General features: G+C 39.4%; 1 protein-coding gene across 3 annotated transcripts in view; it reads left to right on the top strand.

Annotated features, from left to right (window-relative positions):
• Positions 1–386: 386 nt before the first annotated feature.
• CRPPA (CDP-L-ribitol pyrophosphorylase A) overlaps positions 387–24,822 on the top strand; it is a gene marked incomplete at its 5' end in the record, with an annotated part of 305,540 nt that continues 281,104 nt past the window's right edge. Inside the window, 2 exons of one of the 3 annotated variants that reach the window (XM_082662257.1) lie at positions 387–453; positions 12,506–12,782. In XM_082662257.1, coding sequence (XP_082518383.1) covers positions 12,552–12,782 — 231 coding nt within the window. Of the gene's footprint in view, positions 454–674; positions 776–902; positions 1,160–12,505; positions 12,783–24,822 lie in introns of those variants that run through there. The other 2 variants (XM_082662256.1, XM_082662255.1) reach the window with 2 other exon arrangements.

Raw genomic sequence — 24,822 nt, 5'->3', positions numbered from 1 at the left:
TTGGCTGTACTTCTGTGCAAAGGCCATTAGGTGTGCAATCTTACACAAGTTACTTAAACATTTTAACCTTATTTCCGCCTCTGTAAAAGAGGAACAGTAATAGCTGGGTTCTCCTGGAGATTAAATGAGATAATGTGCGCCGACTATTCAGCAATTATTAGTATTATCGCTTTGGCTCCATGGTTCCAAAAAAAAAGTGCCTGCTCATTAGAATCACCTGGGGATATCTTTAAACTCTCAGACCACACACCAGGCCAATTAAACCCAATCTCTGAGGGTGGGACATAGGCGTCAGCATTTTTTGAGCTCCCCAGGTGTTTCCAATTTGCAGAAATTTGGGAACGGCTGCAGTTTGGCTTACTGATATGTCATAATAACATTTGCCCATCCACCTATCTTTACCAGAGATGGAACCAGGATGCCTCATGAGCGAATGAAAGCCAGATAACTAAGGTGCACATTTTTCTGTCTCATCTCGTGGCTCGCATCCAAATCTCTTCAAATCTCTTCAAGGGGAGAGGGATGGGAGGGAGTCCTGACTCCTGCTGCCTGCGCACAGCTGTTAAGGTTTAAGGAGACCCTTAGGTATATAGGGAGGGCTGACACTTCCACCTGCAGTGACTGCTGGGCCTGCCAGAGGAGAAGCCGAGAGCCGGGAAAACCAGCCCTTCCGGGGCGCTGGGCTCGGGACAGAGGCCGAAGACGCGCCGGGAGGGAAGACCGGCAGCTGGATCGTCCCCTGGGGCCGTACAACGGCCTGGCCCGCGCGGCTCGGGTGGGCGCTGTCTGTGTGCGCGCTTTGCTCTTGCTCGCCCTCCCCGCTGCGACCCCAGCCTAGGGCAGGAGCAGAGCCCAGGCGCAGTGGCTCGGGGCGAGGAGGGCCCGCCCCGCCGCTCGCCGCCATGGAGTCATGGCCGCCTGGCGGCTCTGGGCCCGCGGAGGCTGGGCGTCGCCTGCGCGGCTTGCGCGGCGCCGACTTGGCGGCCTCGGCCTCCTTGCTGAGCGGGGCCGGGGCCGAAGCCGGGTGCAGCGCGCCGGCCGTGGCGGCCGTTTTGCCGGCGGGGGGGAGCGGGGAGAGGATGGGCGTCCCCACCCCGAAGCAGTTCTGCCCCATCCTGGAGAGGCCGCTCATCAGCTACACCCTGCAGGCCCTGGAGAGGTAATGCGGCGCCAAGCGCGCCTTGCGGGCCCCCTGCTCCCCGCCCTCAAGCCCAGGGCAGCCCGCGCGCGGCACCTGCTCCAGTAGCTGTGCTCGCGCTGACACCCGCTTTCGGCGGACCGCGGGGCCGGACTCCACCCGCTCGGTCATTCCAGTGCGGGCTCCATTCCCGCTAGCCCTTCACGGAAGGGGAGCTCTGGCCCTTTAACAGATAGGCGCGGAGCCTGGGGCTGCCCCACGGAGCCCTTTACTGCTCCAGCCGCCGGCCTGTGGAGCTACCCTCAAGACTGAATGGGTTAGCGCGGGGGACGTTTAGTTCTAACCCCGGGGCCTGTGGGGACTAATGGGAAGCTGGTTTAGGAGTCTCCCTGTCCCATGTTCTCTCTCACGCTCATTCTTTACTCTCAGCGGCTATCTCCGCGCATGCGTGGGTGATGAGTTGCAAATTAGATAAAAATCTAGTTGCAGACTAGATTTTACTTTCCAAGATAGTTTTATGGGCCTTTGGTCATTCTTTTTATCAACTGTTAACAAATAGTAACTGAGTATCTGATATGAGACATACTGTGCTAATTACTAGGTACTAAAGGTGGACCGAGAAGCAGGATTTAATCCAAACCTTTCCATGGTGGAAACGGATTTAAGGGCGCTAACTACATGCTGTATCTTCGAAAACGGACTAGCTGGGGAAATGGAAAAGGAATGGGATAAGGAGGACCAGGGGAGTAGTAGTGAGGATCGAAGGAGGTGAAAAGGAAGGGTATGTTATTTTAGCTTGCTTTTAGCCGTGTGTAATGGCTGGAGGGATGGGAAGCGGGGGGAGTACAAAGGTCCACATAGGTGTTGAAACTTATAGAGGCCAGTGTGGAGCTGTGGGAATATGTTTTCACGTGGATTGACATGAACCATTTGCTTTAGGAGGCTTTAATGAAGATGAAGCTAATGAGGTTCTAGTCAAAGGACAGTAGCATGTTATCCAGAAAACAGACCCCTACCTCCCACGCTTTCACACACCCCAGAAGCCAAAGGCCCCAGTTGCTTTGCATATGGTAATTTTTCCAAATGACACTATTCAGAAAGTAAGTGGAAGTGTAAAGACCCATAATCACCTTTGATTTCGTGGCTGGTGGTTACATGTGAAACTCATACAAACATTGAAAGAGTTCCAGGTGCTTCTTTCGCTTCTGTAGTTTTCCATTTCTCTGAGTAGTTGATTCATGCTACTCCAATATTCCAGTGTCACAGATATTGTGACAACGTAGCTCATTTATGCAGGTAATATTAGGGGACACAATAGAGCTCGGCCAGCAGGATCTTTATTAAGCATTTAGATGTAAGGGAGTGCAGACGTTTCTACGTTGAGTTTTCCTTCGTATGGAAAAAAACGCCACAAAACTTATGTATTTGCAGTTTTGCCTCTTCTGAGGCAGCAGGAGATAGGTAGATATTAAAAAATACCAATTTTAAAGTACAAGAATGTTCTGGAAAGGCCTTGTTGATGTAAAATAAGATGGAACACTTCTGTTTTTACTTAATTTGATCACAGCTGTAATAAAATCCTAATAGCAGTAGTAACTAATCAAAACCTCCATTTTGAAATACTTCCGGGATCATTCTTTGTAAACTATTACAATGCCTGAAGAATTTATGGAATATGGTTATTTTGGAGGATGTCTCAGGAAATCCTCGGAAACCTTGTATCACAGGGATGTATATACGGGTGCTTCTTAGCCATTTGCCAAATGTAAGCCCTTCTATTGGTAAAAGATGAGCTCCGTAGACTGCTGATAGTTTTCCTAGAGTGTGGTGCTAAAAGGCCTAGGTCATTTCATCTCGAAAGATAAATTATGGAAGTTCCTGTCTTTTGGAACTGAGAGTCAATGTAAAGAACTAATGAGGATTTAGAAGGAGGTTACCCCTGAAGTTTGGCCCCAAAATGGGATAGGGAAATGCAAAAAAAACATGACTAGTTTGGTTTTCAGTTAATGCCATGTGAACATTTATTTCTACTCATTGACTTACCTACGCAAAGCAAGTAAAAATGTATAGCCATACAAAGGAAACATGAAAGCAAAAGGAGGTGGGGCAGATAAGAGAACAATAAAGCTCTAGAAGAAAGGAGGTAGAGGAGTGGTAACCAGTCAGTTGTAACAGGCTTAAGGAAGCAGAAACGGGAGCCTTGAGGTAGAAGAGCTGTGATGGAAGCAAGTTGATTGCAGTCATAGAACCTTGGAAAGGCTCAGGAGTTAAAAGTACTAATTAAGGTAGGGTAGACAGAGAACAACTGTCTACAGCTGTAAAGGCAACTAGTTGAAACCTTCAAAAAAAAACAGGCTCCCAGATCCCTGTCAGAACACTGGAGGCTTAGCCTCAGGCTCAGAACCAGCACAGCCAATGGCAGAGTGAAGTGCTCCATGGCCATAGGGAAATTAAGAGGCACATTCTCATTTTCGAATGAGATGCTTAGCACTTCAGGTAGACTCAAGGAAGTATTTTACTTTTCAAACGTGCTATGCATTAAAGCACCTGTCTTTGCATAACTGAGAAGTTGGAGGAGACATTGAGAGGTTTGTCTTGTGAATTGTCTAGGACTTCATATTGTTTTTCTGCTTTAGTTGAAATTGGAAAAATACACGTTTTTCTAGTTTAGCCACAGTTTACTTGTGTGCCGTTGAAATTTCTTAAACTAATTATCAGATGAAATGAGATTTAAAAGAATCTCTGAACCCTCAAATATTAAACATGTTGGCTAAAGGCTTTCGCTGGACCAATGGAGGCTCAAAGTCCGTCTGAACTAGTTGTGTGTGGGTATATATTACAATTAGCTTTTATATGTGTAGCAGAATATATATGTTTATATGTTCACAAAGTATATTGAGATTATGCACTTTGTTCAGATCTGTGCATTACAGGCGTTACACTGAAAGGATCAAGTGTGACTAATTTGTAGGTTGTAGGAAGAACAGGTCTTCAGAAGATGACTAAAAACATTTCTAGGAGTTTTAAAGTTTCATTTTGGCCTTTTAGGGGGAATTAAAATATAAATTGAACCACAGATTATAACTTGAAGAGAACTTTGGTTTTTCTTATTTTGTTAACAAGGAACTGAGGTCAAGGGTATTAATCCTTCTCATAACGATTCATGACCTGAGTTTGCAAAAGGAAGCGTTGCTCTAAGAAATCATGTGGCAGTGGTATTATTGGCAGGGGCCTAAAGCTCTGACAGTTCGGTTGTCAGATCTACTCGCAGTCGATCAACTGATATCTAAATTTTACTGGTTAAAAAAAAAAAAATGTATTCCCAGGTCTGAAATAGGAAGTAAAAATTCCTGCTGGCAGTCTAATTTCTGGCTTCAAATTTCTAGGGAAAGAAAGTGTTATTAAGGAGAGCTGGTTAACCTGGAATAGCTAAATAGACTCAAATGACAGCTACAATGAAAGCAAGTCACAGAGGCACACTTTGGCCATGCTTATTCAGACTCCTGGTGGCTGTGGACTAGGTGGGAATTTCCCTGACAATAGATTTGAACAAAGTCAGGCACAGCCCTCTCCATAGCTCAGGAGGCTTCTTGAGTTCTTGAGGACACTGCTTAAGATGTTTCTTGATAAGGTTCCATGCTCATCAAAACCTGTTATTATAAATTGGCTTCCCATAGAAATCTTTTATAGGAAGAAAATATGCTGTTGCATTGGTAAAGAACTTTGTGGACGTTGTGATAGTAATGTGTATCGTTGTATATTAATATGTTGGCATTCAAATTCATGTTTCGGAGCCTTTTTAGTTTGGTTAATGTGAGTTAGGCTCCTCGAGTCTGATAAATCCAGATGAAAAATTCATTTTGTCAATTTGTATGTTCTGGAAACCATGGATTTTGTGGTTGAGACTGGGTGGCTTTCTTATTATTTGGAAAAATCGATGAAAGTCCATTTTTAGTAACTGTTAAAGACTCCATGGTTTTTTTCAGTGGATTAACTTCTGGCTTATTTGATCTTCTGAAAGTTTTCTTTTAATATTTTTTGTGTACTTAAAATTGTTCTGTCCTACTGTGTTTCTGAAAACCACTGCAAATTCTGTTAGAACAAGAGAATAGAAAGCATAAATGTTAATCGAAATGAGCAATATTGATTGCTTGAATTAAGCTGAAAGTAGGAATAGAGTAGGGAAGACAGGAGAAATATTTAGAAGATAGGAATTGGCAGTTTTTAGTGATTAATTATACTAAGGATTCAGAAAAAGAGATGAATTTAGGATGCTTTTGAGTGATTGCTTAGATATATGAATTTGACTTAAACATTTTGTCTGGATGCTTCATTAATAAAAGGGTTAAGTCTGAGTCAAGGGAAGGAAGAGGCCTGTATTGTAGAAGAAATAGAGTGGGACTGTGTTTTGCACAGGTCAGATGATTGGAGATTTCAGTTCCCATTGGCACCCCTGTGGCTACTGTGAGACAAGAGAGAAGGACCAGGACTGGTAGTCTGGGCTTGACCAGTGGAAGCCTTCATGGGCCATATTAAAGAGACTTGACATTGTCAAGGCAGTCAGGGGCCAGCCCCTTCACACCAATTCGGTATTTTCCTTCTAAAATATCAGGGTGTTTATGGAGAAGGAGGGATCTATAAATTATGGCCACAGTACAATCCCGAGCCTAATTTCCATGACAACTGTCATGTAAGTGAGCCATAGCTGTCACTGTCTCTTGGGGCCAAACTTCTGCAGCCTGGGTGAGAGCAGTTAAGGAGTGTTAACAGCGCCTGATTTTTCCATCTGTTTTTATTTATTTATTTTAAATATTTATTTATTTGGCTGCGCCGGATCTGTAGTTGCGGCGTGCGGGATCTAGTTTCCTGACCAGGGATCGAACCCGGGCCCCCTGCATTGGGAGTGTGGAGTCTTAACCGCTGGACCACCAGGGAAGTCCCTGCATCTGTTTTTTAAAAGCATTTGTTTAAATCTACTTTCAACTGATCTTGTTAAACTGAGCACAATATACCTGTAAGTAATGTTTATTTTTTAAATATAATGCACATATTAATAGAAATATATTTAACCATAATCTTAAAATATTCTGGGAGAAGATTACATCTAAGATACTGTATTTTTTCCTCAAATTGTCGGTAGGTGTAATGGAGCTTGAGGTTAGGCTTGTATTTGCCTATGGAATGTGCTAGGAAGGAAATACTCAGAACTTGATAAAATCCAGCTACAGGGGGTTCAGTGTGGACTTGCCTTCAGCTAAGGAGGTCGACCAGATTCATTTATTCAGCAAATATTTGTTCACTAGGCACTGTGTGAGGTACTTAAGGCCTTTCTTAGTGCCATGATTCTACATATTAAATTTTAATACCGTAAAAGGCTTTTAATTCTATAACTAGAAAAGTATGTGACTAAATCCTTCGAAACACAAACAGTACTTAAAAAGGCTTGCAAGTGCTGAATGTATGCTTGGTTACTGAACAAAATAGCATAACAAGCCCATTATCTCTTAAGAGTTGTGTAAGACAGCTTTCCGAACTTTTTTATTGTGACCTGTTATGAGAATTAGATTTTGCTCATGACTCAGTGACACATACTTAACTACATCCAACATATTTGAAAGAGAATTTCATGAAAACAATCTGTCCTTACTATTTGCTATACATTAGAATTTTACTATTGTATTAATTTCTATTGACTCAACACTGTTAATCTTAACTTACAAAATTGATTTGATGATACTCTAATGGGTCCTGAAATCTGCAGTTTGAGAAACACTTGTTTAAATCATTTTTCTATTTAGAGCCTCATAAAATTGTTTGAGAAGTCTTAGGCCACGAGTATATCTGTCTAATCTATATCTACATTTTTGGACTGCCTTCTGTTTGATGGAACATAGGTAATCATTTTGTAGATATTTTAAGGCATTCCAGTAAAATTGGGATTGACCTTTGAGAGTTCATTAACTCAGATGTTTGAATGACTACTGTCAAGCAATGTCCTATCTTTCTCCCTCTTCATTATTCTATATTTTAACATTTAATTTCATGTAAGTTTTGGTCAAAAAAGCAACATGTCTTTAAAAGTTGCTTTTAGCTTATTTTTTCTGATAGAATAGACTGTGGAAAGTAAAAGGTGATAGGTTAGGGCACAGGTAAAGCTCTTGCCTTAGAAAAAAATCCTGTCCACTGATATAGTTGAACATGTACTTGAAACTTCTCTATTTAAAAAAAAGCAAACTTAGTGTGATGTCCTATTAATAAAGTGTGATGTCCTATTAATAAACTAAATAGATTTGATTACTTTTACACTTTCCTATAAACTCAAGAGCACATTTTATTTCTAATTGTTTAAGCTTCCTCTTATCTATTCACTGATTTATTTAACAGATTCTTCTTTTTTTTAAATTTATTTTTATTTATTTATTTATTGGCTACGTTGGGTCTTCGTTGTTCTGCGCGGGCTTTCTCTAGTTGCGGTGAGCAGGGGCCACTCTTCATTGCCGTGTGCGGCCTTCTCATTGCAGTGGCTTCTTTTGTTGCGGATCATGAGCTCTAGGTGCACGGGCTTCAGTAGTTGTGGCACGTGGACTCAGTAGTTGTGGCTCACAAGCTCTAGAGCTTAGGCTTAGTAGTTGTGGCACACGGGCTTAGTTGCTCCGTGGCATGTGGGATCTTCCCGGACCAGGGCTCGAACCCGTGTCCCCTGCATTGGCAGGCGGATTCTTAACCACTGCGGCACCAGGAAAGTCCAACAGATACTTCTTGATACATAGTCTGCTGGTGTTTGTTATTGGATTACCAGTGACTAGTATAATGTCTGGCAAATGACAGATGCTTACTGGATGTTTTCTGAATGACTAAATGAACCCATGAATGAAGGAATACTTATGCTTAAATTGTAAGAAATAAACTTGACCATGTTTTGACCACAAATGCAGCATTATTGTTCAAAATAAATGGATTGCTGGGGACATGATGATCCAGACGTGATTTTTTTTTCTCATGGATTTTATGACCTCTCAGTGTTAGTGCTTTTACAGAGGTTTATAGTGTGAGCTCCAAAGTCAGAGTGGGGTATACCCAGGTCCTTTCGTTTCCTAGCTGTATAATCATGGGCAGGTCACTGCCTCTGTGCCATCTGTGAAATGGAGATAATAGTGATTTCTTTCAGGGCCGATATGACTATTAAGTGAATATTACAGACACATGCTCCAAACAGTACATGGCACTTAGCCAACAATTAATACATCTTAGTTACTATTGCTACTATTAATATTACTGAAAGCTTAGTATATGCCAAGCCCTGGGATATAGTCTTTGCTTTTTGTGGGTTGGCATGCTAGTGAGGGAGGTAAAAATGAAACAGTACAATGCTTGATAAGACTCTCTAGCGATAAGAGTGCTCTGGGAGCTGAGAGCAGAGATGCCTCACCCAGAATGTCAAGGAAAGCTTGCTGGAAGAAGCCACATCTGAACTGACAGCTGAAGAACAGTAGGACTCAGCCAGGAGTGGGTGGGGGTGGAGGAATTATGAGGATGGGGGATAATGTTGAGAGGCAGAGGAAGCAGCGTAAGCGGAGACCTGGATGTGAGACAATGTGGCGATCACAGAAAGAGGGGCATGGCAGAGACCAAGTGGTGCAGGGAGAAGAAGGCCGAGATCAGGTCCTGCTCAAGAGGCAGCAGGGGATGGCCTAAGGTTTACACTTGAGGGAAGTCATCTAGAAGTGGTAGGGTGGATTGCGTTGATTAAGTGAGAAGGAGGAGACGAGCTGAGAGGCTATTGCAGAAATAATGGGAGAGATGGCTGCCTGGGTCACAGCTGTGCCAGTGGAGACAGAACCTTGGGAAACCTTACATCTAGGGGGCACTGAGGAACTGTCACTTGCTAAGGACTTGGTTAAGCACAGTATACGTTTTAAACCATGTAAATAGAGTAAGTTCTAGCAGTGTTAAATTTGCAATGATAGAAGTGGGGGATGGATGGATTTTACAAAGCAAAGAGCAACCTACACTTAGTCATATTCCAGAATCCTTACTGCCTCTTCACATAACTACATATTTTCTGGTCTGGTATTCTGTGAGTGGTGTTGCTTTGCTTTGCTTACGATGAATATTCCCCCAAGATGTCAGACAAAACATAAGTAATCCCAGTCATCCTTGGAGGCTTAGAATCTAGAAATCAGAGTAAAGAGTCAAACTCATTGAAACAAAACAGTCAGCAAACAATATATTGCAGAGGGAAGGCATTTTCATTGATTTTCATTCTCTCTTCAGGTTGATGAGGAGAGCTTTCTGTTTTCATAATCCTTCAAACTTTGCTATGTTGTAAGATCCTGGTAGATGAGACAGACCAAAATCATTTATTGATAAAACAAATAATTATCGAGTACCTACTAGGCGTAAAGCAATGGGCAAAACTGATACTGTCCTTGCCATCATGGAGCCTACATTCTAGAAGATGGAATGTTGTATTTTGATGAAAAATGGTAAAAATATTTTTTTCAAGTATTTTTTGGCATCAGATGACAGTATAGGAAGATAAAGTACGATGTATTTGGGTATCATATCCTTCTGATGTTTCCCATATGAGATAGTATAGAGTGTGAGGATTACATGAGTTAGAATATGACTAATGCTTAAGACTTAGTAAGTTAATCGATGTTAGCTGTTTCATATTAAGTGATAAATTATTTATTTTGCCAGTTTTTTCTTACTGACTCAGGAGGATTATTACCTCTGACTCAGGAAGATTACCATCTCCTAAATCTTATCCACAAGCACCATCTGATAGACAGGCTACCATCATTGTCTCGCTCGGACTTCAGCAGCAGCTTCCTACCTGGTCTGTCTGCGTGCTTTCTCTACCCAATCTGTTCTCCATCTTGCACCAGAGTAAAGTTTATGCTCTAAAATTAGAAGCTGCAATCACTCCTGTAAACATTTCCATGGAACTAAGTAGCTTAAAGCAACATAAATACATTCTTAAGCTTTTTGATGTCAGAAGTCAAAAAATCATTTTCACTAGGCGAAAATAAAGGTGTTAGCAGTGCTGTGTTCCTTTTGGAGGCTCTTGGGACAATCCATTTACTTGCCAGATGGCAATCCATTTACTCTCTCAGGTTCTGGAGGTCACCTGCATTCTGGGACTTATGGTCCTGTGTCATAATGAGTGCTGCATTTGTTACCACTCTTCCCCCTCGACTCACTTGCTTTTCTTTCACTGTTAAGGGCTCTTGTGATTATATTGGACCGACCCAGATAGCCCAGGATGATCTCCAACTCAAGATCCTTAACTTAATTACATATAGAAAATTCTTTTGATAGGTAGGGTTACATACATATTCACAGGTTTTGGGAATTAGGTGATGGACATCATTTGGGGGTTATTATTCTGCCTACCACAGTTCCCCTTATGTCATTGAACAGCATAGAATACTGGGGGAGGTGAGTATTAATTTGAGTGTAAATGTCCTGCATAAAGCTTTTCTCTAGATTTCTTTTATTTATTTATTTTTTTTGCGGTACGCGGGCCTCTCCGTGCTGTGGCCTCTCCCGTTGTGGAGCACAGGCTCCGGACGCGCAGGCTCAGCGGCCATGGCTCACGGGCCCAGCTGTTCCACGGCATGTGGAATCTTCCCGGACCAGGGCATGAACCCGTGTCCCCTGCATCGGCAGGCGGACTCTCAACCACTGCGCCACCAGGGGAAGCCCTAGATTCCTATTTTTTCAGATTAAAGACTAGAACCCCTAATATGGCCTTGGAGGTCTCCATGGCCTAGCCCAGCCCATCACTTGTCTGGTCCTCCAGCCTCTTCATGGGCTCTTCTCTGTGCTTAAAGAACTCCCCTCCATTTCCTCCTAGTTTCTCAGAACCTTGCTACGGCCTCTGCTTAAACCATCCCTTTCTCTCTCCCTCCAAAGCCTTTTGCCTATTTTCCTGCCTTCTGCCACTTGAAGAGAAAACTCTGCTTCCTTAGGGAACATTATCTTGGCCTTCTCTGTGCTGGTCACATATTGTGCTGCATGCGATCCTGGAGCCTGGACCTCTCCTTCACAGCACTTTATTGCAGCTTGGAGTTGTTGGTGTTCTCTTTTTTATCTGTAAGCTCTGTGAAAGCAGTAACTATTTCCATTGTATACTCAATTCTGATCATTTATTCAGTGCTCAATAAATATTTGTTAGAGGAATGGACTTAAAATGAAAGGAGGGTGTGCCCTCAAGTTTTGGTTGTGTGCCTCAGTGTAGTGCTGTCGTAGCCACAGGCAGAATGGAGTTTTGGGTTATAGGAAGGGTTTGTTCAATAGCAGAAGGTAGGAGATGGTTAATTATTGAGTGAAGCAACCCAGTGGTTTTCATTTATCGATAGTTAATTTCATTATTCAGTAATTTTCAGACCCTTCTTTCATCTCTTTAAAAGTGAGTACAAGACTTAACTGTCTAGCATGAACATGTAGGATCTCAGAGGCTAAGAATGCCATTAAATTTTAAAGTGGCCTTTAATCAGAGTTGATATCATGGGCCAGAGGCTGTTTTCCTGGCTTGGGCCCATCAGCTGAGGAACTTTGAGTGTATAATCATGTTAGCCTCTGTTAACACTGGTCTTCAAGAGAATTCTCAACTTTACTGCAGCCACTGCCACTCAGCGCTGTGGACTGTTAGCATCTGTATGTCAGTAGGTCTAAGAGTGTTTCAGAACAGTGAAGAATTGCTTTGTTTTGTATCTGACTCAACAGATGAATTCCTTTAATTGTATATTTCATTAAAATATGAGTTTTCTCTTTTGTTTGAGCCTGATTTATACTTATACAAACTTAATTAGCATAATTTCCCTATTTAAGCTAAAACATTTCACCTTGATGTAGGCAAAGTTTAGTTCAGCTATCCAGCTTTGTTGCCAAATCAATGGATTTCTTGAAAGAGACAGAACTTGTGGAATTCATAAGTGCTTTGGGTTGTTCCTATTTAACGGAGAGAATTATTTGGGGAAAAAAAAGCAATTTAAAAGCATAATCTTAAATTTTTTCTCTCAGTCTACTGATGAATATACTAATTATTTAAATTTAAGAAATCTGTGATACATATCTATACCTAATCTATGCTTTGCAATATAGGTACTTTCACACTATGTATTGAAAAATACTACTTCTATTTATATTCATGTTTCTATAGTATGAGAAATTCAAATTCTTAACCCCTTTACTAGACATGATTTAAAATGCATAACATTGACTTAGTTCGTAGCTTTCCATTTTTAATGTCCCTATGAAGATGTATTAGTAGTAATTAGTAACTCAGTTTTGTTACTAGATTAACTTTAGTTGTTTAAGAATCAGTTGATACGAAATGTGTGCATACTTTCCTTATAGAGTATCTTGGATAAAGGACATTGTTGTGGCAGTAACTGGAGAGAACATGGAAGCAATGAAGTGTATTATTCAGAGGTACCAGCATAAAGGCATCTCTCTGGTTGAATCTGGAGTGACCCGCCACAGGTCAATTTTCAATGGACTAAAAGCACTGGCAGAGGATCAGCCCAACTGTAGACTCTCAAAGCCAGAAGTAGTGATTATCCATGATGCTGTGAGACCATTTGTGGAGGAAGATGTCCTCCTTAAAGTTGTCACAGCTGCTAAGGAACATGGGGTAAGTATTGAAATACTTCTGAGAATGGATAAAAGGGGCAAACGCTATAGCACATATTCATTTGCTGGATTTTGATGGAATTGTATTCAGTATTTAAATGTCAAGTTAATGAAAATGGGCAAGATGACAAAACGTTATGCTAATTTGTTTTAGGAAGTTTATATTATTATAGATTGTGAGACTGTTCTGGAATTTCTTTTGCTAGGTAGTCATTTATCATAATGTAATATGAGCTATTTGGAGAAGAATGCAGTAATGCCATTAGAGTATGCATATGAATGGATGGACCTTAGCTGCATATTTAATTTCATTCCTTTACCTAAAAATGCTGAAGAGGGACTTCCCTGACAGTCCAGTGGTTGGGACTGCGCGCTTCCAGTGCAGGGGGTGCAGGTTCGATTCCTGGTCGGGGAAGTAGGATCCCACATGCTGCGGCATGACAAAAAAAGAAAAAAAAGCCTAAGAATCTTGTAAGAGTCTAGGAGCTATGTGACTTAAAGCAAAAAAACCCAAACAAACCTGGCTCATTTCACCCAATTTTTGTTTTAATTTTTTAGAAGTGGTTTATTTTTTTAGCACAAACAGCCAGGCAAGATTTTCACACCCCTTAAAGTGAGTAATCTTAGGATGACAGAATTCTGTGTTCACTTCTCTTTCACCAAAATAAACACAGGATAGCAAAAGATCTGTTGTAATCTTTGGAACATATTTGTGTTTTTTTAAATTACTGAGTAAAATCCTGTAAATGACATAATAGATACTAAACTGAAGTTTGCAGTTTAAATTTGAGACTTAGTGAAAATTTATGGCCCAGACTTAGTATAGTATAATAGAAATAGGTTGTAGGGGCTTCCCTGGTGGCGCAGTGGTTGAGAGTCCGCCTGCCGATGCAGGGGACACGTGTTCGTGCCCCGGTCCGGGAAGATCCCACATGCCGCGGAGCGGCTGGGCCCGTGAGCTATGGCCGCTGAGCCTGCGCATTCGGAGCCTGTGCTCTGCAACGGGAGAGGCCACAACAGTGAGAGGCCCGCGTACCGCAAAAAAAAAAAAAAAAAAGAGGCTGTAGAGTTGGACAGACTGAGGCCCAATTCTGTTTTTCTAATTATTAGTAGTATAATATGTTCAACTTTCTCAACTTCTTTGAGCTTATTTTCCTTTTAAAAATATAGATGCTAACTTGTAAGGTTGTTTTTAGGATTGGAAATTGTATATATGTTAACTACATAGTAAAGTGCTAAGTATTTAAAGTGGTATTACTGTAAGAATAATTATAATACCTCAGATAATATTTTGTTTCAAAGATTGTAGACCAATGGAAGGAGTCATCTAAGCCTTCCTAGCCATCTGGGTTTCCAGGAAGTTATAAAATACTCAACTGGGAAAGATAGCCTGATTTCTATTTAGTTATCTGTATGTATTTGGAGTTTCACGTTCAGGAAATTGCTCCTAATTTCATCTCTCTACAACATGAATTTCTTTTACATTTAGACCTATGTAAGAATTCCACAGATAAAATGAAACATTCTTCTTACTTTTAATATAACTTCTAAGTGGTATTTTGATATAGTGAAAATTATGGCTCAGGAACACTAGTGACCACAAAACTTTCTCAAGGCTCCTGTGTTTTTTGTGACATCTTCCTCTTTTCTAGGCTCCTAGATTGTGGAAGAGACAATGTGGCCAGGTGCAAGGGTGATGAGGAGGAATAAAAGAAGAAAGGATTTATAACTTTTAAGAATTTGAGTAAAACTTTACAAGTTTGAAAGTTCTTAGGGAAGACTATATAATTTGGGCAGTTAGAAAGTCTAGGCGTACCATAGCACAAATAAATTATGGCTCTTTGCCTATGTTACCTTTTGGGAAAATAGCACTTAAAACTCATTGTGAAAATCAAACATTTGGGTTTTTTGAGTATTCAGAGAATTTCTAAGATTGTTTGTAAAGTGATTCTTTTGGTAGTATGTCTGAAAGGCAAAAGGTTAATTTGCACCAATTAATAGGCTGAGAATATCATTTAACAGGTGACTAATAAAACATAAACATGTATAGCGGTTCAGTGGTTTTTTGTTGCAGATTTGTCGGAATTGCTTTTAGACTCTAATTTTCTTAAGTTGTTAATCAGAATATAATTTGTAAGATTCAGTCTCATTATGCCTTCTAAATAAAACAAATTATGTTTTAATAAAATCTGAAACTTTCCAGATACATTGAAAAGCTGGTTTAAAGCAAAATCTTTACAACTAATTTAAGAAAACTTCAGAAATTTGGTGTCTAAGAAATACTGCCTTGTTTTTGATGGTGTTAAGGGATAATTTTCATAAGTGTAAAATCATTATTAGTTTCATGCAGTTATAAGGAGCATGCTAAGGAGTTTATTGCCCTCATTAATGAGGGAACCAGACAGATGTTACAACTGAGAGGAGAACAAATTTATATGGAATAAAGGAATGTTGAAATTAATTCCCAAATAGACAAAACTTTTTTTCCCCACGGGACGAGGGGTGCCAGTTGAACCTTCACTGGGCAGAATCTATTGGCACGTTTACAGGCAAGAATGATTTTTCCATTTACTATCAGTTATCTATAATTTTTGAGAGTTGTATAAAAGCTCAAGGGCAATGAAAAGCTGGTTTCCGCTAATCAGGAAGGGTTTGCTCTAAACAATACAGTTTTCAATTGGGGACACTTATTTTGCTCATTCTCATTTCCTTAGAATGTTGAGGATAGTGACCCAGTAGCCTCAGAAAATTCAGGCACTACTTGCTGCCACCTCTCCTACCCTGTTCTAAATTTTAATCCTAAAAACAAAAACACAATTAATTGAGATGTACTACTAGTAGTTGAAGTTCTTGAATTGGTGGGAAGTATTGGCATCGTTTTAACCTCAGGTCAAATTGCAGAAAACTGGTCTGAATTAAGTTCTATAAAGAAAGTAGTGAAGATTTTTGCTTAGAGCTACCAGGCGGTTAGTTGTTTGCCTGGGAGTCCTTTGAACTCATTCTCCTTTGTTATTTTAAATTGTGTTTTATAGACTCTCAACTGATTGTCCTGTTTTCTTACCTCTTTTCAAACCCTACCTAAAAAGGTCCCTTTCAGATAAATCATTTCCTGAATAAATGAGACACTGTGACAGCCCCCTGGTGGGTATGCAGGCTTAAGATAACGTTGATATTTTAACTTACATTACATTTTGGTTAAAAAATCCAAATTAATGATGATGTACTACTTCAAGAGACTAAGATGCCCCAAAATTAAGGCTGACATTAGGTTGTCTGCATATAGGGGCTCAAAAGTGTTGCCCGGACCCCAGTTCTTTTCTCTTCTCTGTGTATGCTCCATTCTTGGGTTTCACAGAGGCAAGATGACTTCAGTAGGGCAGCTTTTATCATTTCTTTTACTTTTCATTTATTTTCTTTTATTTCTTATTTCTTTTACTTTTGGTAGGGTTGGTCAGAGTATAAAATTCTAAGTGTACAGTTATTTTTTCCCCAGTACCTTGAAAATATATTATGCCATTGTCTCCTGACTTTAATATACCTTTGAGAAGTCTACTAACCAGTCTAATTGTATTCCTTGAAAGTAATCTGCCTTTTCTGTCTGGTTGCATGTAAGAATTTTTCAGGTTTTGGGCAGTGTCTCTGGTATTTCAATATATGAATCTTTCTTCCCTTGGATTTTTTGCCCTTTATGAATTTTATGGTCTTTAAAAATCAATTCTAAAAAATCCTAAGCTATTGTCTTATTGAATATTGACCTTGTCGCATTTCCCAACTGACAGCTTTTTTTCTTCTTTATCCATATGCATCTATATACGATAAACCTTATCCTGTCCTCATGTCTCAACTTTAATATTTTCTACTTGTTCTCGTGGACTGCGTCACGGGTAATTTCAGTTTTCTATTTCATTCTTTAGTTCTAATCTTTTGCTTAAGGAGTTTTACAGTTGTAATAATTCTCAATTTCTGGTTCTGTTTGGTCCATTTCAAATGTGACTGGTCTTTTTCTATTTTGCTTTTCTGTTTTGTCTTTAAATATTTAAACATTTTATACATTGTAGCTAATAGTAATTCTTGGTAGTTTAATTCTCCAGCTCTTCAATTCTGTTCACTTTTGCTCATGATGATTGGTGTCCTCCTTTGCAATTTGGATTGTAAGCCCATGTTTGGCAGGACTCGATCAGCAGGAATCCTCTGGGCATGGGACGAAGGTATGTTTCTGAAACATGAATTTGTGTTCCCTCTGCCAGGGATCCCAAGGGCTTTTCCAACCTGCAGCAACTTTTGTCAGTTCTTGGGTTGAAGTTTTGTAGATCCTATGGTGGTGTTAAAACAAATTTCTAACACACGTATAAAGTATAGATGATCATTACCACTTCTCAGAGAAGAGTACTTCCACCCCCAGCTCACCCTCCTGCTCACCCCGCCCCAAATCCCAAGCCAGGACAGACAATTTTGCTTTGTCTTTCCTCACTGAGGGCACTTTTTTCTACTCTACTCTTTAAATGAGTATATAGCTTCTCATGTATCTTTGAGGGCTACAGTTCTCACCAACCAAGTAGCACAGGCTCAAGATCTAATTCCTCATTCCTTCTCATTTGTTAAAACTAAAGCCTCTTGTTAACCCAAAGATCTCTGCCATCTTACTTCCTTGGTTTCTGGCTATCATGTTAGTTCTAGGGAGTTTTCTTGAGAGTCATACTTTTAAAGTTCTTTTTTAAAAAGGCACTTTTAAAAGTTACTTTTAGAAGCTGTTTATGAATTCTTCTGCATTTAAAAAAATTGTAATAGGTTTTTCCAAGGTATGTGGTCTGCCATATTGCAAAATAGGAGTCCTTTACGAGTATGAAGTACTTGTATATTTCCGCATAATTATAAGTCAAGAGATGTAGTTATAAGGACATTGTTATAAGGGATATGTTGGAGCACTGAAAAATAAAGATGTAGAGAGAATCCTTTTTAGAAGGATTAATAAGCTATTGCATATACTCTAAGAACTGCCAGTAGAGTCTCATTTTCAGTTCATGCTATCAGTAGAGCAGCCTCCTAAAGACTTGCTCCTGAGGGAAGACGTTTAGTTTAGTTACTTGCATATGTTTCTTTCCTGAGCTCTCTGTTTTTGCATCTCTAATGATGTTTTATCGTCTTCTCCCTAATCAACTTCTTACAGTAACAGGTTATATTTATTCCTTCTGCTTCTTCATCTCCAATTTATTGCTCAATGCACTGCAATCAACCTGGCCTCTTTCCCCTCTGACTCTTCTGCCTGAAAATCACCTGTAACTTTCCAATTCCCAATCAAACACATTTTTAGTCTTTTGTATAACAAGGCGTTTGACTGGCTTTTGTCCCTGGTTCCTTGCAGGGAGAATAAGTCCTTGAAATTTGTCAAGGGTCTTCATTTTTCATGAGCCCATTGGATCTCATTTGAGCTTACGCTAGTAAGATGAGATGACTCAGGATAGGGGCTGGTTACCAGCAAGACCAATGGAGCTTTGAACCAGCTGGATTTTTGGGGTGAGAGGAATGGTGCTGGAGACCGAACTCAGTCACATGCTCAATGGTTTAATTAATCATGCTTAAGAAGTGAAATCCCAATAAACTCTGGACAATGAAGCACAGTGGGGAGCTACTTGGTTGGTGAACAAAGAGGTGCTGAAAACATGCTGCTCCCTGATTGCTTGGGGGGAGGCCACCATAGAAGCTGTGTGTTCTGGTCTCCCCTGAGATCTCACCCCATGTGTCTCTTCATTTATTTATCTAGTCTGATTTGTATCCTTTGTCATAAATACGTAATGTAAGTAATCATAATCATATAATCATAATGTGATAAGCATTCTTCCTGAGCTCTGAGTCATTCTAGTGAATTACTGAACTTGAATAGAGGTTGTGGGAACCTCTTGAATTTGGAGTCAGTTGGTCAGAAGTGTCGGTGGCCTGGGGAACCCCACTTCTCTCTGGTGTCTGAAGTAATGGCAGTCTGGTTATGAACCATGGGTTTATGCTAACTCTAGGTGGCTGACATCAGGATTGAGTTTTAGAGTACACCAGTGTGTATAGAATGCCTTAAGTTTGATAGTGTTAACCAGCTCTTCCTTGGAACTCTTGCCTCTACCTTGGCTTCTGTGACTTTATTCATTCCTCTTACTTTTTTGACCACTCACTTTTCAGATACTTCTTCCCATCCTTTAAATGAGGTTCCTTTAACTATTATCACCAAACAAAGTATTTCTGAGCAATCTAAATCATGCCCACAATACTTAATATTGTTTAAATCTACATACCATAAAACGCACTTTGGGGGAATGTACAATCTGAGTGTTTACACCTGTAAAGATTCTTGTAATCACCACCACAGGTAGGACACAGAACTGTTCTAACACTCTGAAGAATTTTCTCCTGTTGCCCTTAGTATTCAGACCCTCGTTCCTCTAACCCCTGTCAGCCACTGATGTGTTCTCCGTTCCTGTATTTTTGTCTTTTCCAGAATCCATAAATTGAAGCATACAACATGTAACTTTTTAAGACTATTATTTCACTGGGCGCAACACGTTTGTGTGCACCTATTTTAACTCTCACTGACACACTGTCCCAAATCTCTCTCATTCTCAAGCTTCTCACTTCTGAATTCCAGGCCTACTGTGTTCAACTTCCAGCTAGATAGAACCACTTAAATTTGGCTTTTTCAGTGTCTATGGAATCATGTGCAGATTGGAAGTCATTAATCTTCCCTGATATCTTTCCTTGAATTTCATCCATAGGTAAGAGGGAACCACTGATTTTTGAGGAGGGAATAGTAAGACTTGAACTCTACAAAGATGACTGTCTGCCTTGTTTGGTAGGTTGACTAAAGGAAGACTTTGAGGGAAGTGAAGTTAGTTGGGATCTGCAGTAATGATGCAGCTGAGTGATGACGAACCCTATATAAGCCAAATGAAATGGAGAGGGAAGTAGATAGTACTAAAATGTTCAGGGCACTGGACTGCCTGGACTTGAGTAACGGTGTGGTATGTGAGCCATAGGAAATAAGGGACATGTATTTTGTGTGCTTTTAATTTTTCTTTTCCCTGAGGTAGTCTCATCTCTTCTCTCTAAATCCCTGTGTTCCTGCCCTCCCCACCCTTGCCTCCAAGTTTCTGTGAAATTAGGGTTTAGGCACTGATTTTTTGCTTGCCACATCTTTGCAGACCTATTTACATTTGCCTAAGGGTTATGACTGCCTGGGACCTTTTCCGCACTGGTTCATGATTTATCTTATCTTTTCTCATAAAACAAGGTCTCCTATACTTCCTGTATTGGATTTTTGCAATGTGTAAAACAGGGACTTTTTGTATCTGAAAGCAGGCTCCAGGCCTTTGTTTCTTCCTATATTTGAATATCAGCTTGGCACAAGGTTTCTCAACATTGGCACGATAGACCTTTTGGGTAAGGTAATTGTTTATTCTTGCGGGGGGTGGCTATCCCATGTGCTGTAGCATAGTTAGCAGGATTAGTTTTTGTTGGAAAATTGTTAATCTGAAGAGAAACAGTGGAATTTATATAATGAGAAATTTTGACATGGGGTGTGTGTGGGATCTCTCAGGACTGTGCAGCATGACTATTTAGCAATGATGAACAATGCTTTGGAAATTCTGCTGAAGTTAATGTGTGTGTATGCATCAAGAATGTAGTTTCACTACCCAGCTTTATAACTTTATGCAATGTATTCTGGACTGTTTTTTTAAAATTTTTATTTCATATTGGAATATAGTTGATTTACAATGTTTTGTTAGTTTCAGGTGTATAGCAAAGTGATTCAGTTATACGTATACATATATCTATTTTTCAGATTCTTTTCCCATATAGGTTATTACAGAGTAGTGAGTAGAGTTCCCTGTGCTATACAGTAGGTCCTTGTTGATTATCTGTTTTCTATACAATAGTGTGTATATTGTTAATCCCAACCTCATAATTTATCCCTCCGCCCGCCGACTTTTCCCCTTTGGTGTAACCATAAGTTTGTTTTCTGTTTCTGTTTTGTAAATAAGCTCATTTGTATCATTTTTTTAGATTCCACATATAAGTGATACCATATATTTGTCTTTCTCTGTCTGACTTCACTTAGTATGATAATCTCTAGGTCCATCCATGTTGCTGCAAATGGCATTATTTCATTCTTTTGTATGGCTGAGTAATGGTCCATTGTATATATGTACCACATCTTCTTTATCCATTCATCTGTCGATGGACATTTAAGTTGCTTCCATGTCTTTGCTCTTGTAAATAGTGCTGCAAAGAACATTGGGGTGCGTGTATCTTTTTGAATTATGGTTTTCTCTGGATATATGCCCAGGAGTGGGATTGCTGGATCATATGGTAGCTCTGTTTTTGTTTTTTAAGGAACCTCTACACTGTTTTCCATAGTGGTGCAACTATAGCTGTGTGGGTTTATTTTTGGGCTTTCTATCCTGTTCCATTGATCTATTATTTCTGTTTTTGTGCCAGTACCATACTGTTGTGATTATTGTAGCTTTATAGTTTAGTCTGAAGTAGCTAATTCCTCCAGCTCTGTCCTTCTTTCTCATGATTGCTTTGGTTATTCAGAGTCTTTTGTGTTTCCATACAAATTTTAAGATTTTTTTGTTCTAGATCTGCAAAAAATCCCATTGGTAATTTGATAGGGATTGCATTGAATCTGTAGATTGCTTTGAGTAGCATAGTAATTTTGAGAACATTGATTCTTCCAGTCCAAGAACATGGCATATCTTTCCATCTCTTTGTGACATCTTTGATTTCTTTCATCAGTATCTTACAGTTTTCGGAGTGAGCTCATCAATGAATTCAGTAAAGTTGCAGGATACAAAATTAATACACAGAAATCTATTGCATTTCTATACACTAAAAACTAAAGATCAGAAAGAGAAATTAAGGAAACAATTCCATTTACCATTGCATCAAAAAGAATAAAATACCTAGGAATGGATTGTTTTAAAATAGAGATGAAAAACTCACTTAACAGATATTTGACTCTGTATTTGGAAATTTGACATAAAGTAGAATTGACCATGGCTAGTAATTGCTTGATCTCTGGGTGGTTGTGGTCATGATGATCCATACTGAAGGTCAGAGTTCAGTCCTGGGTGGGGGTCAGGTAATAAGCTTTCCTGGGCCAAATGGATCCTTTATCTACTCAAGAGAAAGTTTGGTATTGATTTAAGTCCTATGTCTAAAGAATGAGTGAGTTCTGGAAGAAAACAGTGAGTTCTGATTATTTCTTGGGAAATGTTGACAAAGGTTTAAATTAAGTCCAGGGCAGGTGGTGAACTACTTATTCCCTGACTGCCATGGTCTGAGGTGAAACTTGATCTGTTTCTGATGCTAGAGAAGCTGCTATGTGAAAGGCTTTTGTTTTGCTTAATTACCTGAAACTATCTGCCCTTGCAAATCTGTTCAATTAATTACTTTAAAATGAAGTTTGAAAGGGTAGATTAAGGAAAGATGAGTATACCTAGGAATTAAAGTTTAGTAGATATCCAAGTTTATCTCTGATCATATTAGGTTTCAGATAAATGGTATCACTCTAATTGTCCAGAATTAAAGTTTTGTGTACAGCGGGGGCTCCTTATGCCTTTGTGCTGCATATTCAGGTTTAGGGATACTTTGTAGTGATAGCACAGTTTGGACAGGTTTTTCTAAAAGCTATATTTCTATACTGAATAAACTATAGATTCTTTCCTCATAAAAGGAGATGGGAAGTATTCTACTATAAAAATGTGAAATAGTCAAAATCTCATAATTGGCAATGATTAGCTTTGAAGATGTTATTCTGTAAACATTAAGTAGTCTCTGAATAAAGATAACTCAGCTAACTGAAATTGTAATTACCTAGTCAGAGGATTTCTGTTGTAGAGTGTCATAATTAGCTTGAATGCAGATGCCTGAGGAGGGATGCATGTTAGGACCTGCTGTGTCGATGGATGATAAGCATTGTTCAATTTTGCTTTTAAAAGTAAACAGTAGAGGTGGGGTTCTTTACTCGTATTGTATGATTTGTATCTATGATGTTTTCCATGCATTGATATGTGGAAATATTTGATACATTACCCTGAGAGGCACGTAATCACTGTGGTGTTGAGCTGTTAAGCTTCCATTCAGAGCTCATTATGCTAATTCCCATGGAAACAGTGTGTTTGATAACTTGGGAATTACATTTTATAAAATAAACTTCTCAGGTAGCTGTACTTTAGAGGCAACTCACTTTGTCCATACTTGGACAGCAGAGGTATTTTCACTTGTGACTCTTTTCTTCGGCTTTTTGTGTAGAGAGACTTAGGAAGCTGGTAGCCACCTTGTGCTTTCAATTGTCTTTATGTTGTGTTACTTTCCAACTGATGTTTTAGCTTCCATAGGAAAGAACCTAGTAATTTCTGCAATATACTAATCCTATAATGACATCTCAAAAATGAATGATCTCTGCTCTTGAAGTTAGTTTTCAGTAATCAAAATGAGGGTCCATAAATACACATCTTAGAAATTCTCTTTTTAAAAATACCAAAAACAGTCAGAGAGAACGACGCTTGCAGATCTACCACATGGTATAATAAATAGAACATTACTGGTCACTGTGAAATTCTGTCCCTGCCTTGATCGTGTTTACTCCTCCCAGGTGGATAAACATTATTTTGAACTTTGTTTTCTTGCCCTTGTCTTCAGTTTTGTAGCGTGTATCCCTAAAGAACATACTTGTTAGATTTTATTTTTTTGTTGAGGTATAATTCACACGTTCATATGATTTTTAACTGTTTTGTATATATATATTTTTGCCCAGTGTATTGGGGGAAATGTATTCACATTAATCTGTGCATTATAATTCCTTCATGAGCACTACTTCATATGTCACAATTTATCTGTTTACAGTTAGTGGACATTTGTTTTTAATTTATGCTAATATGAACATTGCTAGCATGAACAGTGCTACTCATGTCTTCTGGTGCACATGTGCAAGGATTTCTCTAGTCAAGATGTGTGAGTGTTACCAGCCTTACCAGATGATGCTGACTTATTTTGTAAATTTGTATCAATTTACAGTCACCAATAGTGTATTAACAACAGCTTGTTGCCCCACATTCTCACCATCACTTGACACTGTTAGACTTATTTTTTTCTAATCCAGATAGTGGAAAGTGCTTTCTCTTTGTGGTTTAAATTGGCATCTTATAAGTAGGTTGGGTATTCTTCATATATTTATGGGCTTTATGTGTTCTTATTGAATTGCACACGTACATCTTTTGCCCCTGTTTCTAGTTCTCAAATAACCACTGGTTTGTTGGGGTTATTCCGGAAACGAATACTTTGCAAAGTATATGCTTTGTAACTGTTATCTCCCTTATAAAAATTTCTTTTTAAAATACTGGTTTGTGATGAGCAAGCATTTTTATTTCAATATAGCCAAAATTACTAATGTCTTTATGGCTCTTGATTTGTGTGGGATCTGAGAGAGTGAATATGGGTGCCTTGGGTTCAGATTGGGGCAGTAGAAACAAGGAAAAGTGGGCAGATTTGGGATATTTTGAAGCTGATGTCTTGCTGATGGTTTGGATAGGAAATATGAGAGGAGGAGAAATCAATGACCTTCAATGTTTTTGGTAAGAACGACTAAAAGAATAGAGTAGACGTTTCTGTAGATGGGAACATCTGTAGAGGAGCCAGTTAGGGGTGTGTGGTATAGGTGAAACCAGAACTTGGATATTTATAGTCTGGTTGTGTGTTTTGATCTGAATGGAGATGTTAAATACGTATTTGGATGTACAACTCCAGATTTAAGGAGAAATATCTGGGCTGGATTTATAGATTTGCGAAGTCTCGTATAAGATAGTATTTGAAACTCTGGGACTTGAAGAGGTCACCTATGGAATGAATGTAGGGAAGTCTGAGGTCCGAGTTCTGGAAATGTTTTCCACTTAGAAGGAGGATATAAGGATCTAGGATTTAAAGTGTGAGAAGATGAGAGAGTTTGCTTGGTGATAATGGTTTCTGAAAACCAAGTGAACAAATGTCCTCAAGAA

This window comes from Grampus griseus (genome assembly GCF_964374135.1).
Source record: "Grampus griseus genome assembly, chromosome: 9".
Lineage (NCBI taxonomy): Eukaryota > Metazoa > Chordata > Mammalia > Artiodactyla > Delphinidae > Grampus > Grampus griseus.
The sequence above is the reverse complement of the archived record's forward strand: the minus strand, read 5'-3'. Positions and strand labels throughout refer to the sequence as shown.